Source organism: Ptychodera flava, chromosome 2 (genome assembly GCF_041260155.1).
Source record: "Ptychodera flava strain L36383 chromosome 2, AS_Pfla_20210202, whole genome shotgun sequence".
NCBI lineage: Eukaryota > Metazoa > Hemichordata > Enteropneusta > Ptychoderidae > Ptychodera > Ptychodera flava.
This window is the reverse complement of record NC_091929.1, coordinates 7,930,496-7,947,800: the sequence shown is the minus strand read 5'-3', so window position 1 is coordinate 7,947,800 and position 17,305 is coordinate 7,930,496. Positions and strand designations below refer to the sequence as shown.

At 39.1% G+C, this 17,305-nt stretch overlaps 1 protein-coding gene across 1 annotated transcript; it reads left to right on the top strand.

The window, feature by feature from the left end:
- The first annotated feature begins 418 nt into the window (after positions 1-418).
- On the top strand, positions 419-16,468 carry LOC139152662 (uncharacterized). Its single transcript, XM_070725947.1, has 3 exons — positions 419-603; positions 3,689-3,831; positions 13,667-16,468. The coding sequence occupies exon 3, from the start codon at positions 13,675-13,677 to the stop codon at positions 14,929-14,931; it is 1,257 nt and encodes a 418-aa protein (XP_070582048.1). The 5' UTR covers positions 419-603; positions 3,689-3,831; positions 13,667-13,674; the 3' UTR covers positions 14,932-16,468.
- Positions 16,469-17,305: the final 837 nt, after the last annotated feature.

Genomic DNA, 17,305 nt, shown 5'->3' with positions numbered 1-17,305 from the left:
GAAATAAATTATAAAAAAAATACTTAAAAAATATTGTCGGGGATATATATGATAACAGTTGAACAAGGAAATTGCGGCGTAGACAGGGTAGAATATAAAACTCTCCGTGTGTCCATTCTGCAACGTAAGTCAAACAAATGGTTGGTCACACGAGATACGGGAAAAAGTGCATTTGCTCACGTGAATTTGTTTCCATGAGCGAGAGAGAGAGAGAGAGAGAGAGAGAGAGAGAGAGAGAGAGAGAGAGGCTAATAGGCCTATCAATAGTCTTTGTACTCTTATCCAAAGTCATTTCCTTTATCACTCATACGACTATATAGTTCATCTATCATCTATAATTCATATGTTCGACAATATTCGTGAGCGAAATCACGGTTGCATTAAATTGCTGCTCAAGTGCGCATGTCAGAATCTACTCACAACACAGGTTCATTCGAGGACATGTCGACACGCTGCAGAGAGCGCAATTACGAACGCGAGCATTGCAGATAGTGAGACCAAGAGACAAGGCAAATTGATGAATCACAAGAAAACACATTTCAAAGGAAATTGAAGGTGACGTATCTGCTCTTTCAGTGGAGAATCAATCAGCAGTGTCACATGGTAAGTTGGAGATACATGTTACATTTTGACAAATTTCCGTTACATAAACATTTTTCGTAAACATGGAAGGCTTCAATATCTGAGGCTCTCAGAGCGACAGGCTTGACAAATGTGATATAGTAAAAACTTACAAATAATTGATTATTTTCCAATCGTGCTGTGTACCGTTCTTCTGATAGATCTATTCTGGTCGCCTCGTGACTAGTAACGGAAATTTTATAGTGTTGCACACTGTTTCAGTCATTTTCCATGTTTTTTCTCTTTCTTATCTTTTCTCCTATTGAAGTGAAAAAACATCTTTGAGATAGAAGATTCACCTGACCCCCTAGTAAGTATCATATGTAGCAAGTGAGCACTATGGATAAATCGACACTTGCTCTATTGATGATAATGAACATGAACTATATATGTCATCTATATCTTCATCCCAGATGAATTACTTCAACAATGACACAAAATTCACAAATTTTCGAGGACATTTCTTCCATAAGAGTTCAATGATAGAAAACCAATTTCTGCACACCAGAAAACACCTTTCTTCAAGCTTTAATTATTCTACCGCTCAAGAAATTTAACAAGATGTTTATTGCATCAAAGGGATCACAGATGATCGATGCGTTCTACAAACGAACAACTGCAAAGAAGTGATCGATATCCTTAATTCGTTAATTAAATTGCTATGACAACAAGATGTTTATTACATCAAATGGATTACAGGTGATGCGTTACATAAACCAACAACGTCGATTAAATTGCTATGACAACAAATGGACAAAAAATTTCTCGATAATTAGTCTTTTTAATGAGTTTGTGCTCAGCCTATTCCCTCGAGATTGACGACGTTGCATTCGGAATTGTTCCACGAAGGAATGGGAGAATGGTGGACAATGGTCTAAACGTTCAAAATGTTATCGCTGTTATTGTGTTCGTCATCACGAATCGACATATACAGCGTATAATAGTGATTTATGACTCAGAGCTATTTCCATGTACACAAGGACGTTACAGCTCTGTCTTATACCCAAGGACATTCCCATGGAATTACCAACTGTATGAAGATTTAATACAACGTCAGCAACACTGTAAGGGTGATGATCAATCACGTGCCAACTTGAGCTTCATCTCAAAAAAATACGCACTGAAGTAGAACGTTTATAATTAGTTGGTATACGTCAATTCAGAGATAACTAATTTGGGGAATTGAAAACAAACAGATACCAAAAACCCTTTATAGATATCAATTTGACATTTGCCACATCTGCCGCTGATCAAAAGATTATTACCTTTCTTGTTATTATTGATTTCGTATTATTATTAATTCCCTTTGGCATAATAAATCATATCATTTGCACCACTTTGACAATAGCGACAATGACAAACGAGGTCTTAGTCTAGCCTCCCATGTGTGTTGTCGTTAAGATATATTTAGCATTTTCGTTTGTTTATATTTTGCTTTTTGTTTATTTAAGTTTGTGTTCTTGTTTGTTTTTGTCACATTTTGTGGGTTAGTAATCATTTGTTAATTTCTAAAAGTTTCCATGGGATAAAATGTCATTGGTTTTTCTTCATATGACTAAATATTGCTACGTGTGCCTTTATGAAACTGTTTCTGATAGTATATTTGTTTTTATGTGAACTTTATATAAAACAATCAAGAAGCTGTTGTAAAATATCGACATCTCTACATGGTCACTATTACAGTGGAGTCTTTTTTGTGTAAAATGCAACATTTCTGCAAACAGGTGTGAATGAAAATATTAACATTTCATTAAATCTTTAGCTAGTTCGGTAAGTAGGCCCACTCGTGATAAAAAATTACACCGTAATATATTTTTGTATAGTTCTATCAACAAATTTAAAGAATCTGTTATTGAACTTCAAATTACGTTCATCGTTAGTTTATGATAAGATGGAAAAAAAGCTCCTTCATCGCATATATGCAATTGACTTTCTTGAATAGAGTCACTGAAGCACCTTGTATAATGATAGAGGCAATATATATATTGATGTTCTCGACAAATCTGTCGTTTGAAGCTTCACAATTTGTCACAGTATCATTTGAACGCGTGCAAGAGCTAAAAGTTCAGGCAAGAAAGCCTGATAAATGATATATTATATCATACCAGTATATCGATGGAGCAAATACAGCTACCTGATTGGTCGAGACGAGAAAAGAATCGTGGTATATTCGCGATATACCACGGTTGGCGCACACGCGCACTCTCGGCAAGAGCAAAATACTTTTTTTACGTTCCACGTCAGAATTTCAATATACCGTTATGATATGATATGATATAATAGCAATAAATCACACCCAGCGACGGTATGGTATACCACTTGGTTTGACCAGTTCACTTCATATATGCACTCCGACGCTATCGCTCGTGCACATATGGTGTGAACTGGTCAAAATCTCGTGGTATACCGTCGCAGAGAGTGCTTTATTGCTTATAAACAAACCAAATTGGGGCGAATTACTTTCGTTGTTACCATGGGTGAACATTTACGTGTTATCCAATAACCTATGGGGGCGCTGTTATTATGCCGGAATAATAATGTGTCTCGTGCCCCAGCCTGGAGAAAACCATCATAATATCATGTAAGGTAGTGCTCATCGCGAAATTGAAACACGCCTAAACTTCTGCTCACCTTCCGCGAGGAAACTTTTAACCATTTCCTTTCGAAATCAAGAATAAAAATCAAATGAATCACAGATCAAAAATATGGTCCTAGAGAGAAAAAAACCCTAAATATACCGACACTTGAATTCAAAATGGCGAATATCCTTGTGTTATTAACTCTATTGGCAAGATGAAATGTTCGATTTTCACAAAAATAAGCCGGTTGGAAAGTTAATTACTCCACGAGCTTTAAAATGAGCTGCCACAAGTGATAGACAAAAAAGTGTATTGCAAAAGTACGAGAGTCCGAATATCTGTTCCCAATTCTCACGATCTTCCTCAATCTAAATATTCCACGCTGTCATTCCACCGTCAACACTTAAAATAACGATCGAAAGAAAGTAGGAAATCCGCCTACGATTCATGACTATAGACAATGTTTTTGTATCATTTACATGTTAAAGTATTCATGGACGGAGAGGAACGGAGCTTCCGGTGACTCAGCCGGTACTTCCTGTCACCTGGTCGGCTGTTGTCAACACACTGCCTGGGTGAGAAAAGTAAGCCATGTGTGGTTGAAGACTGACAGTGCCGCATCATTGTTGAGGTGAGACAGCCATTCTTGTTTGCTTGCCCTGGAAAATTTAACTTTCAAAACCGTGAATTTTTTTGAGGGGGACTTTTCACTGCTATTTTTAAGGAAAGTATGATATCCAACGGTCGATACAACTACAGGGACTATGTCACAGCATATTCAACAGCATATTATGCAGCGTATCACGCCTTGTATTTACGTTCTGCTGATCATGTGGCTACCTTAAATGAAAATATACCGTAAAAAAAGAACGCAATGCAATGACACCTTTCATGAGTGTTTATAGTCCGTAAAACACAGAGGAAAATGAGAGATTTTCACAAATTTCAGGACGTTCACTTCACAAGTTGACTAAATAGCACTGTTTTCAGTGAAAGAACGAAAATTAACGTAATTATGGGGCTAGTCAAGATTTTGTAAAAAGGAAGATATAAAAGTATCGCTATAACAAGAATTTTTGAAAAGTGCTGAGCAAAGTAATCAATAATCAAGAGGCCATAGTAAATTAAACACTTCTTGATAAATCATCTAATATTATTTCTCTCTCGATGGACTTCTACGTGGGTGAGTCGTACATGCATTTTTCATATCCCTCTGTAAGTGAACTTTGACCATGCTTTGTTATTAAGACTTGCAGGTGTTATTTTATGAACTGTTTGATAAAGCCGGGAGTTTATGCTTTTTTTCGACAGGAAATCGACAGAGATGTACATTCGTTTTGTTATTAGCAATTAATTGTCAAGTTTCGACTGAATGACATTTAAAAATGTTTCTGAACGAGTACGGGTGTGGTTGAAACTCTTCTACTTGTATGGTCCGTTGTTATGTTTTTTTGTTGTCGAGGTTGCCCGGTTTGGACTGTATCCCATAATAACTTTAGTAGCAGAAATTATTTTAATTGGTAGCAATGGCAGTGACATTGCTTTGTAGTCCCACATAGACGCATACAATGTCAACCCTGATAAAAGGGAGAATAATGCGGCGGATAACTCCCCGTTCAACTACCTCTGCCAACATTGCACAAGCCCTGTGTAAATGGTACCGTCTGCTATTTTGATTACAAATAATGAACAATAAGGTGTAAAGGTCGTTTCATCTCTGTCATCGATAATATTACTGTGATAGTCTTACGCGTTTGCGTATATGGACGCAGTGGACACCACGGTAAGGTCACGTATCACATTAAAGATGAACAACAGTGTACCGTGTCATTCCATTCACGTCCTTCGCTTTGAAATACCTGGATTCCTCATCGTCCGACGCTCTCTCTCTCTCTCTCTCTCTCTCTCTCTCTCTCTCTCTCTCTCTCTCTCTCTCTCTCTCTCTCTCTCTCTCTCTCTCTCTCATCACAATTACGTTGTGCAGTCGGACGTATCCCGCTCATGTCGAAGAGGTGTTTGATTGGCATTGCATACCATGGTTTCAATATTTTAATTTGCAATTAGTTGACCCTGTCTGACCCCTCATTTCATCGACATCCCCTTCTGACATGCCAACAATAAGACGAACCAGTCGTGCACGTACTGAATCCCCATCACACAAAGACGTCACAATTACTACCTTTTCGACGCCGAAAGTAATTTCGTCCGATGCCATTCCTCACGACTCCGCCTGCAGTTGTGCATTTTAATCAATAGTGTTATTTCGTAGTAAGCAGTTCACCTTCGGGATTGCTTTGGAGAGATTGTGTTGTTTGGTATGCCAACAGGTAAGCTATTAATTGTGGCTATTCAGAGTCGGAATTAACCAGATCTTTCATATGAAGTGTGAGATATTGGTAGTTTTTAGTTCACATATTGCGTTATCATGAATTGTTATTATTCTTCACTCAGAGAACAACAGTTATGGGCATTTTACTTACGTTACTGCTTTTCGTGTTCGTGTGTGTATACTGTCAAAATATTGCACGGAAGTTTAAAGGTTCGTCAGAAAACTCAAACATCGATGCAGCGACAAGACAATCCAACTCTCTCTCTCTCTCTCTCTCTCTCTCTCTCTCTCTCTCTCTCTCTCTCTCTCTCTCTCAGAATATGTTGGTTACTGTATCTTACCGTACCAGGCACTCTGCTCACAAAACCATATTGGATGCCCCATATTTCTGTGCATTGCAAATAAAAACTGCTTGGAAGAGAAATTGTTTTGGTTCGATGAGGACGAGGGTGATCTGCAAGGGTACAGGAGGTTCTTCTTTTTATCGCAGTCGGGCTCAGCAGCTCATGACGGTCATTTTGTTGCTATAGTGAAGACAAATAGCGAATATAATAACGGCGGGTTATTGCTTAAAAAGGCATGATTACGTTCGCCGATAGGCCTCAGCGACTTGGGCCATATCTCAAATGAATGCATTATTAATGTAATATGCACCGAAGCGTTTTCTCTGGCAAATAATGTTTAACCAATATTAATACGAGCGAGCTCTTTTTTTCAAAATATGAGAATTCTCATAAACATATTACATTCTACGTGCCAGGTATGTTCACTTAGAAAAAAATCACAAGTTCATGGCCACGTGTACTGAATATTCTTATGGTATCAATATTACGCAATGTTCAGATAAAGAAAAAGAATAATGCCAAAAGTAGGATCTAGTTTGAAAACTGTGTGTCACGAAGCTACGTGTGACCTTGCCGCACATTTTCATCAGTCTCAATCTTGAGTACGTACTCTAAATAATGGCAAAAAATATAAAAAGAGTCTTTGTACAGGCGTCTGCAGGTTGTATTGACAAAGTAACAGCGATGCGCATGCGTACGCAACCCCTACATATATTCTCATAAGCGCTAACTAGTTCCTTTCGAATAAGTATCCGTTCATAGATTTTAACACAGTAATGGATAGAACAAGATTGTAATTAAGCATTGCTTTGAATATTGATCTCGTAACAAGCGATAAAGTCTTTCCTTTCAACTTTCATTATGTTTAATATCCATGTGAAATGTTCTAGAAGCCATTTCACCGCCGGGTATTTTTGTGGGATAGAAATATGCGCCAATTAGTTAAATGCGTCAGACTGGAGGGACTGTACATGTGGTCAGACAAGCTCATCAGCCACTTCACATGTAAAACCATGCAGAAAATCCGTGTATTAAGTCCAACGTCTGTCTGAAAGCTCCGCCATCAACATTCAAGTATTAAAGACTTTTGAAGAAAACATAAAAAAGCAGCGTAATTAAAATACGCTTGTGACGACTTGATTGGCCATTGACAAAGCCAATCAACGGAGCGGATATCTGAACTCTTTGTGATAAAATCAGAGTACAGAGGGGATCAAGGAACAAAGGGTGAAATTTAATCAACTTTGACTCAAATTGGCATTCAGCGACTTTATGCCTAATGGTTTTGCCATTCCTATACTGGCATTATTGCAAGCATAATGGGGTGTGCGTGAAACAGCGTTTGAGAGAGTACCGTTATGCGTGTCTTTTGAGCTGATGACACGCATTCTTTCAACTCCATCGATTGTGTGGCAGGACACGCTTTGAACTCACCGTTGACAGGTCAAGACTCGGGTGTCATCGAATGCAGGCCCTCCGGGGGCTGTGATGGGGTATATGGGATTGCACAGCACGTAGAGTATAGTTCGGTCTGGTGCGTTTTGTCGGCCACGGATTACTACGGAGACAGAGTTTGCCCGCCGGTGTGACTTGGCCTGAGACGATGTCGCAAAATCGCGACCAGGTCATTGAATTCAGTTCCACGCGGAGTGGAAACAGTTGTACGGTTTGCTGTAAGTATTTGAAAAAAAACTTTGGAAGTCAAATGTGAGCTATTCTGAGCAGAGAGCGCACACCTGTCAACTTTCAGGAGCATTTTGTGTGCGATTGAACTAGATATAGAAAGTCCTGAATATTACAAAAATTTATCTAAACGGTAGCCATGATTTTAAATTCACGAGGCGGTGACGTCATCTCATCATATTTGTGTGTTCAATCTAACAAAGGAAATTGGCCGGAGTGGAATCAAGACAAATGTTGCAAATTGATTGAAAGTCGAGCAACAATTGACCTTTCTTCTAAATTATTTGTAAATGATAGTTAACATTTGTCTGGAACTCTGAACTCGCCGACATTTTAGTAAAAAATGAACCTTCAGTGCTAACCCGTTAAAGTTTAGATACGTGACTCATAATTTTGTAAAAGAAATTACATCTACGTGTATTTCCCGTCAGACATGCATATAAAACAATTCTTTGCGCCAGATAAAGGCCGGGGATTAAGTTGATCTTGCTAAGCCAGTAAAGCTGTCTGCACCCTATGCAAACGGTTTGATTTTGTATGACGAAGGGCATAATGATTATATACGAAACTCACCATAGAATTCATAATAGACCATGCATGTGCTTGTTCTTATGAAAACCAATCATTTATTTATTTATTTATTTATTTATTTATTTATTTATTTATTTATTTATTTATTTATTTATTTATTTATTTATTTATTATTTATTTATTTGTCTTTTTATTTCTTTATTTATTCATTTATTCATTCATTCATTCATTCATTCATTCATTCATTCATTCATTCATTTATTCATTCATTCATTCATTCATTCATTCATTCATTCATTCATTCATTCACTCATTCATTCACTCATTTCTTGTGTAAAAATTGACCTAAGTTGTCCTCACAATTCATCAACACTGCGAGTCCGGATGCAAAGTTCTGCTCGCTGATGACAAAATGAACAGTTTCATATGACGTCATCAATACATCTGGTTGATGAGGGATAGCATCCAGGTGAGTGACATCACTCACCTGTCGTGAGTACAAAAGACGTATGCGGCAGTTATTACTACCGTTATTACATCTCATGATATAATAACGGTAGTAATTATTACTTTTCATAAGATATTACATCTTACGAATGACAAAGGTCAGCGGATTAAATTATGTTTGATATCGTCAGCGATTTTATAATATTGTTGCCATCAGCACTTTTATTGGAAAACTTTGATACGATGAAAACAAACTATGGCGAGAGAGAGACATCCGTCGTGACGTACAAACTCAGAGTCACGCAGGCAAATGCATATCTCTAAATTGGTTTTAATAGTTTCCTGTCGTGGCTGCCATGGGCCTTTTGCTAAACCCGCACCGAAGTTGCCGCCCCCTCAAATAATAACATCGCCTTTTCGGTTTAACTGTACGTATTTCTGATGTGAAATCAATTAGGGCGATGTTATGTGATTTTAGAAATGTGCAAATAACGATATTTTTATTCCCACGATTGCAAGACCTAGTTGCACATATGTTGCCAGTATGTCAGAAATCTACCTTTGATTACAACGATGGGAATATCGTCGCGAATTTGAAAAAAGTAGGCAGTCAGTGTGTCAATATTATTACCATCAAAAATAAGTAACACATGTTATTGATATTTGGCGACGCCTAAGTTATTTATCGTGACTTTAACACTATAAAGTTAGCTTTATATGTTAAATCGTCAGTTTTTCACAAGACTGCTTCCATGGTTTGATCATGACTGTTCACAGTTCTTGTTGGTCTATTTTAGACAGCACTGTAATTGAAAGACACTGTCAACGCATATCTTATAGGAACTCGTCACGGTGTTACAAAGAAGAAAAGTTCAATTGTGTCTAAAAGCGACCGGCTTTTACCGGGAGACGTTGGAATAACAGAATGACAAACCCGGTGAATGCATCACTGTTGTTGGGGATAAGTGGACGTCAAATCGTCATTTCTCCGTTTGAAGAATGTCGTAAGTACGTCACGGACGTGAATACTGCCGCCTACCAGGAATAAACTCAAGCTGGTCACTTCGTCTCATTTAGGACATGTTACTTGTAGGGACAACAAATATAACTTTTGATAATGTTTTCAGGATTTTTGTGTCGTATAACCACTGCATCTTTATTCTTCTCCCATAAAGTAATATGCGCCTGTGAAAGACTTGAACATTTGCTCAAACTTTCTTCAGTAAAACTTTTAACCATTCTCTTACCAAAGCATGAATAAAAATCAGGGGGTCACCGCTCAAAATTTGGTACTAGAGAGACATGTTACTAAGATTTCCCGATATTTGAAATTCTAAACGGACGCCATCCCTATGTTAACTTTATGAAAAACAGTAAAGTTTTCGATTTACGAAAACTAAGAGGTTGAAAACTTTTCTTACACCAAGAGCTTTAAAATGAAACCCCACAAGTGGTAGATCTGAAGAGTATTGATAAAATTTGAAAGCAAGAATTTCTGTCCCCGAGGCGCGTTCTACATAATAAGGTGTATGGAAATACCAAGTATTGGCCCTGTTGTTACCAAATTCTCCTCCGGACTGGAATTTGGTTGTCAACAGTAACTTAATGCGACTCTACACACTATCTGGCTGTATAGACAAGTTCTTAAGTCTAGCCACTTCGACACGGTTTTCAGAGTAGAAAGAGAAACTCTATTTTGTAAGACATAACACAAATACTGGTTTTAATTCAAATGTTACAGCCAATAACCTCCACCAATCGAGCGAAATGGCTTTGAGGGCTTACTCTGGCTAAAATATGGATTAAGATTTTTGCCAATTTGATTAAATGACAATCATCTTATTTTAAAACTGGAAGGTTGTGACGATAAAGTAGCTATGTTTCTTTACCGGCGTTGAGTGAAGAAAATACGAAACTCGATTCTTGCGTGTGGCGATCGGACTGGACGATGGGTTTTACAGACCCTTTGAGACCCCCGCGATTGCCGATTATGTTTTGACTCGGACGCTAAGTAACGGTCGCCATAAAGAAACGGGTCAGCCGTGAAAAAGTTAACGACTTAAGCTAACTTTCGGGAAAATAGCCTACAATGCTTACAACGTGCCAGGAGCAGACTGCTAAAGAAGGCCCTACTTAACATTTCTCTAAATCCACCCGCCATTATGTTCACAGCAAATGGAAGCACTCTAAATGAACTAAAAGGAGAGTTTCCTTAAAACGCCTGCTAATGGCACTTGAGTAGATAATACACGCCGGTGATTTGGAAATTTCAAATAGTTGCTTCATCTTGAAAGCTCTTAAGACAAGCTTTGAACAAATATGTATGTATGTATGTATGTATGTATGTATGTATGTATGTATGTATGTATGTATGTATGTATGTATGTATGTATGTATGTATGTATGTATGTAGGTATGTATGTATGTATGTATGTATGTATGTATGTATGTATGTATGTATGTATGTATGTATGTAGTGTATGTATGTATGTATGTATGTATGCGTATGTGTATGTATGTGCTTGTGTGGGTAGGTAGGTAGGTACCCATGTATTTATCTCTGTAGTATTTACGAATTTATGCATATGAGTTGGAGGGTGGGTCGGTAGATGAGTGTACATAAGCTTGCGTCGCAGTGATTTGTTCTGCTTCAGACATTGACGCTGTATTGTAACAGTCGCTACACATGGTCGACTTTTCCTGGCACACGCGGGCCTGTTTTAATAAAACTATCACAACCATGAACCTGGTCGATCTGAGTTCAGCTAAAATCAGTATTTGTCGACAATATCACTATAAAGCATCTACTCAGCCTTAAAATCACTAGCGTTAATTTTATCGAAATTTCAAATTTTATGGACAGTCGCATATGTGAAAAGAGAAGTCGATAATGGACAGAAGATATAACACACTTGTTCCGATGTCATATAAATTAGTATTTATATTGATAGGCTTGTTGGGATAATTTATGAAGACAAGCAATTTCACCAATATTATTCTATATTTTACAATCCTTTTGCTTAGAAAAAAAAGTGGTGTCACGACCTCCATTTAAAGCCGTTAGAAGCAAGCCAATTTCCAATATCCGTGCGTTTCTTATTTTTGTATCATAAAATCGACATTAAAATGTCCACAAGGATATTACTCTCTGTACGCCTCCCTTATAATAAAACGACCACAAGGACATCGGTAGAGGGATCGATACATCATCGTGGCGAGGTTCATAAAGCGACCGGAAATGTTATACACGAACCTGGTGAATGATCGTTTTTACGATTGTCTTTTTATAGACAATATGTCGGTTACATGTGACTTGAAGTAAGTGCTTGCATTTAAGTTGCTGTATAGTACTTTTATGTCGTCTCGTCACATGCATATTTGATTAAGTATATCGCTTTTGCTTCAAAAACTATTTGCTATTGCGTGTGAGTGGATAGATTTCTGCCTAATGCTGTCTTCTTCATATCATTGGAGAGAAAAAAGCGTCACGCCCATTTTTTTTATTCCAGGTTTTTGTGATCTTGAGTCAAGCTAGTGTTGAAGCAGCATCAACAACTTTGTGCATAACTATGCGTTTTAATCATAGTGATATTGATATAAACTTGTTCATTATCAAAATGAACAAAACTCAGGGATGAAGTTCTTAATGAATCTCGGACATTTGTGTCAAAAGCATTGAGAAAACAATACCCAAGATGCATCGGTACGCTCTCCTAATCCTTGAAGGTCGTCTGGATTAACATTAGCCTCTGCAACACTGAATGCTTAGCTAACGAAACTGAGAAAACGAACTGCCCCAAAAAGCAACGATAATAAATGTAAACCAAAAGACAACTTGAATCATGTCTCTAAGATGATGTAAAGATTGCACTTCAAGGTCCTTGTTGATCGCCACCTATAATGCTTCATTTTCTCTCTTTCTTTTTTATATTTATCTCGGTCGAAACTCACGTGGTGGCAACGTGCCACATTCTCATTGGTATAGAAATAAGCAATAATTCCATCGTTTTAGGAAAGGAAATTACTTTGATTGTAATCATCTGTACCTATAAATAAACCATTAGAACTTAAAGTCTAACCTTGTGACATCATTTAGCGTTCACAAGATTTTCTCTCGGTTGGACTGAACGTTTAACGCCATATGTATATGTACTCTATGTCTGTCTGTTTGTCTGTCTGCCTATGCCTCTCTCTGACAAGGCCTCCGTGCGACGATCTCGTCGTCTCAACATTTCATCTTTCGGTCCGCCTCTCCTCATGCGTGTCTCCATCTATCTTGCAGTTGTGTCACTTCTCAGACTCTCTCTAATTCCCCTTCCCCCCCCCCTCTCTCTCTCTCTCTCTCTCTCTCTCTCTCTCTCTCTCTCTCTCTCTCTCTCTCTCTCTCTCCAAAATACTGTACATACTTTTGCATTCAATTTGAGTACACACTCACGCTCTCTCGCTAAATAAAATATTTGATGGCCGACGTCTATGTTATTATTAAGTGCGCACGTTTGTTTTGTAGAGCTGAAACACAATGAATCGGGCAGCGACAAGTGTTGGCAGTGAGATTTTATGGATCAGGTGTGAAATCGACATAAATCCTCCAAATTTCCTGACAAAAACATTAATTGTCAGGTGCGTCCGACAAAAGAGCGCGAAACAATGCGCTCCTGTACGAACGTAAGATTTATCCTTCCCGTGAATCTGCTTCACAGAGATTTAATCACGTAAAGACAATGGCATCGCTATTTTTGGGTGGCGTGATTGAAAATTCTCCTTGACAGGGGATATTTATTAGAAAGTGAGATTTCTGTTGACAATAGTTTGCGGGAATTTTCTCTTCTATTGGCCAAGTTAAATGGTTGTGCGACATACCAGCAGAGCGTTGCAGGCTATAGGTCACAACGGACTACGGAGATATTTGACGTTTGTACTCAGATATAATATACTACGCTAGTGCAGTCAACCTGTTTTGCAGTTATGTAGTTTGAACGAACAGGTCAGTTGGATCACGCTGTTCACTTCGAAAAATTGACAACTGTTCTGTCTACAAATGCAGTTTGAACACTTCGGTTGTTTTATTGTTGGGGCGGTGTCCATGGTAACACGAGCAGTTGAGCAGGTGTGTTTTTACTTTTATATTTCAGGCCAGGAAATGCGTCAGAATATTGAAGCTGCGCCGTGCTGTGCCTTCGGTGGCTACGTGTCGTCGAGTGGCGGTACGCAACGTTTGACGAGTAGTGCACTCAACAATAAATCAACAGTCCGTCGAGGTAAAAACGTTGAAGCAACTCACCGGCGAGCACTAAGTGTGGAGCCATCGGTTGATAGCGAACAGTTTACCGATCGACCGAGAACTCCACCGGTACAAAGGCCACGGCAAAGGTCAAAATCGTCGTTGTCAAGTCGATCGCTAACTCTGGAAGCCGAGACGTTGCAGAGATTTGAAACCCCGCAATTGCAAGCTACAACAGATTTACAAGGATCAACGACTGCGTGCAGGCACGACTTGACTTTCCGCAATCGACCTGCCACCTCACGTCGACCGGGGACGCCAAGGCGATCGGCGACGCCCACCCAAAGGCCGAGGACAGCTGCAAATGTCACCGTAGCTAGCTTCTGCGACTGGAGCGACCCGTCGAGCCTCGTCGACTGCAGTTTCAGCGATATGCGGGGCAGGGCAAACAGCGTCGACGAAGACGGCTCCGCGAGGCGAATCGATGGTCCCCACTTCGACGCCAGGTCAGTGACTGGCCGAATGTTCGTGCGTGAAAAGACGACGCTGACAAAAGGAGAGCAGGCCATAATAGGCGGTATTGTACGGAACAAGAGCGATATACGGGTGCCTTTCCCGAGGACTTCAACTTCGAAAAGTATTGATGTATCACCGTCGTCCACCGTTCAAGTCCCTAAACATGACCTTGATACCAACAACCGCGATGCCTGGCTCCTTCGTCATAATAACTATTTCTTAGAAGCGTTGGAAGGTGCGCACAACTTGAACCCAGTTTTGATATCGGACGGTTGTCAAGGAAACGATAATGGAAGCGAGAAGCAAAAATCAAAGGAATGGCGGGAACAGGGAATTTTACAAACATCGAGGAATCTATGCAAGGGGTTGAGCATCTCACCACGTTTGACGTCTGTGGTGACACAACGGAACGGGATGATAAGCGACAGGGCGGGAAATATTGTGTACGACCCGACGAGAGACGGCCATAACGATATCAGAAACTCGGACGACTTCGCTCATAAGACCGGGTTCTTCGTTACCGCGCAAAAATTCCGCTTTTTCAAATTTCCCGAGTTGCACCTGGGAGCGCTGGACCGGGACAGGAGCAGGGAAAAGCACGACTTACTGCGCAAGCGTAAGATACCTCCGATCGTGATTCCCAACAGACAGGGTAGGTGACGGTAAAACATGTGGTCGAGGAAAGGACAAAGGAAGAAGGGAAGAAGACGAAAGTGAAAAAGGCGTACGTGGACGTGTTTCTGCCAACGGCGGGCAGTGTTTACTACCCCGAGGAGGAACTGTTAGAATTGGGGCGGAAGGCCCAAGCGGCTGCAGAAAACGCAAACGACACAAACAACGGGAATAACAATACGCGAATCGTTGTGCGTGTAAACAATACTGACGTCAGCGACGATTGCCATGACAACCAAGGCGACGACGATGACATGGACGGAGAACATCCAGATTTTGGCAATAATTATCAAATGTCCGTGAAAAGTGACGAGAGTGAAAGAAGTGCCATGTCGTCCCCAAACAGTGACCAATAGCAGGCCGCCGTACATAATGCACACAGGCACTTTTACCCGAGAAGATAATAAGTTTTGATTGGTCTGATGGCAATACTATTTAAACTGTTGTATCGAACCACAAAATCTAAATATGCTGTAAATGCATTTGTTTTGTGAGAAATGAACTACTCAACATGCAATAAGTAATGTTTATCCCTACTGTATATAATGTACTTTTACACTTTTACAAAAACTACCACGGGTCGCATTGTAAGTTTTGTTTTAAACTATGTTGTTCACACTGGCCATCAAAGATTATGTTGTTTGTGTATTCCTACGACTATTAACTTATTAACTAAGGGTGACAATCACAATATACCAGTAGAAATGCAACAGAACTTAAAGTGTCCTTTACACTGCAGTATTCTGAAGAATTTCGTCAATTATAAGCAAACACTCTACAACAAACCAATTCATTTTCACGCTGAAAATTTTCAGACACGGTCTTTGATTTCAATTTCAAAAAGCTTCCATATTTAGAAAGAGCGCACATGTCAATGAACATGTCCATTGCTAAGAATTTAATCCCATGATGCCATCGTTATTCACAAAGGTTCGAGGCGAACTGAGAAAGGGACAACACGTGGGCCCTCTCGTCGTCCGCACAGGTGTTTGATAAGTGTCTTTTAAAGATGTTGATAGATTTTTTAAGCTTTGTAAGTGGTCAAGCTGTGAAACATACACACTGGTTGATGTAACCATGTACCGGAATGAACCAAGTCGAAGATACGACCAAATAGAGAGCATTGTCGGTAGCTTAGCCTATTTTAAATCCGTTAACCATAATAAATTCCACATGATAACAAAGTCTTGGAAGATGAGCACAATTTTACACTTTTTTCGATCGCACACTCCAAAATGATAAAGAATAAAAACAATTTCACGATATATAATAGGAAGTGCATATTTTCGGACTTGAGTTTCGGTTAGGTCTTGCTACAGACTTTGCACGTCCATCATTTTGAGTCTAATCTAAAGTAAACGGGTATACACTCATATCTCGGCACGTAGAATGCTGTCATTGATGAGTGATTTACATTAGATTGCAATCTAAAAGAGTAATGTTTTTGGTCATTTTACCATTGACCTTGGCATAAAGATTTATAAACTATCAGATTAACATGAGATTAAACTTGAAGTGAGCACTCGTTCTTCGAGTCCTTTTTGGTTGGTAACGCTGATAAAATAGATTGAACCGACATGAAATAGATGCGGCAAATTTTGCTACAGACAGAAAACAGAGGTCAATTGTGATGTACACCATATAATTTCTGAAATTCCATTTGTGACTACCTAAATTGACTATGAGTTTTACATTGAGCATACAAATTATGCGTTTCTACAAACAAACCGACACTCAAGGCAACTTTTTTCGCTATCAGAGTAATACATGTTCACCATATATTATACGTGAAACAAAACTGCACTGGTCTCTTCACGTTGATATGCCATTATAGGGACAGTTACTTCAAATTTTAATCATATTTTCGTTTCTTATTCTTGAAATCAAGTATACTGTCTTCACTAGAGTGTGTTGAAATACCAAATATTGGTCTGACTGACACAGCAAATTGACCATGCAATGGATTGTCGACGAATCACAGAGTGGAGTACATTTCACAGATGACAACAAAATTACAGATGGTTGTAGTTGTGCTGGCAAGACGAACATAAGGCATTTGGTTTTGCGACCAGAATAGAAACAACGGAATCTCACTAAAGTTAAACTAATGGAGATTTCCCTTAGCGACAAGTTGAAGAATTATCTCCTCTGAATGTTTACCAAAACATGTCGGGATATTGCCGGGAAATCGCTTCAAAATTTTGCTCTAGGCAACTATCAGAAACCTATCCATTTTTTGTTGCACAGAAGTTTACAGGTCCTCTGCAAAAGGTAAACACATCAGCAATACCCAGTTTATGGTTTGATAAAGTCGAGTGGCCTAAGACCATCAACACCCCAGTAAATAACCCTGTTATTCCAA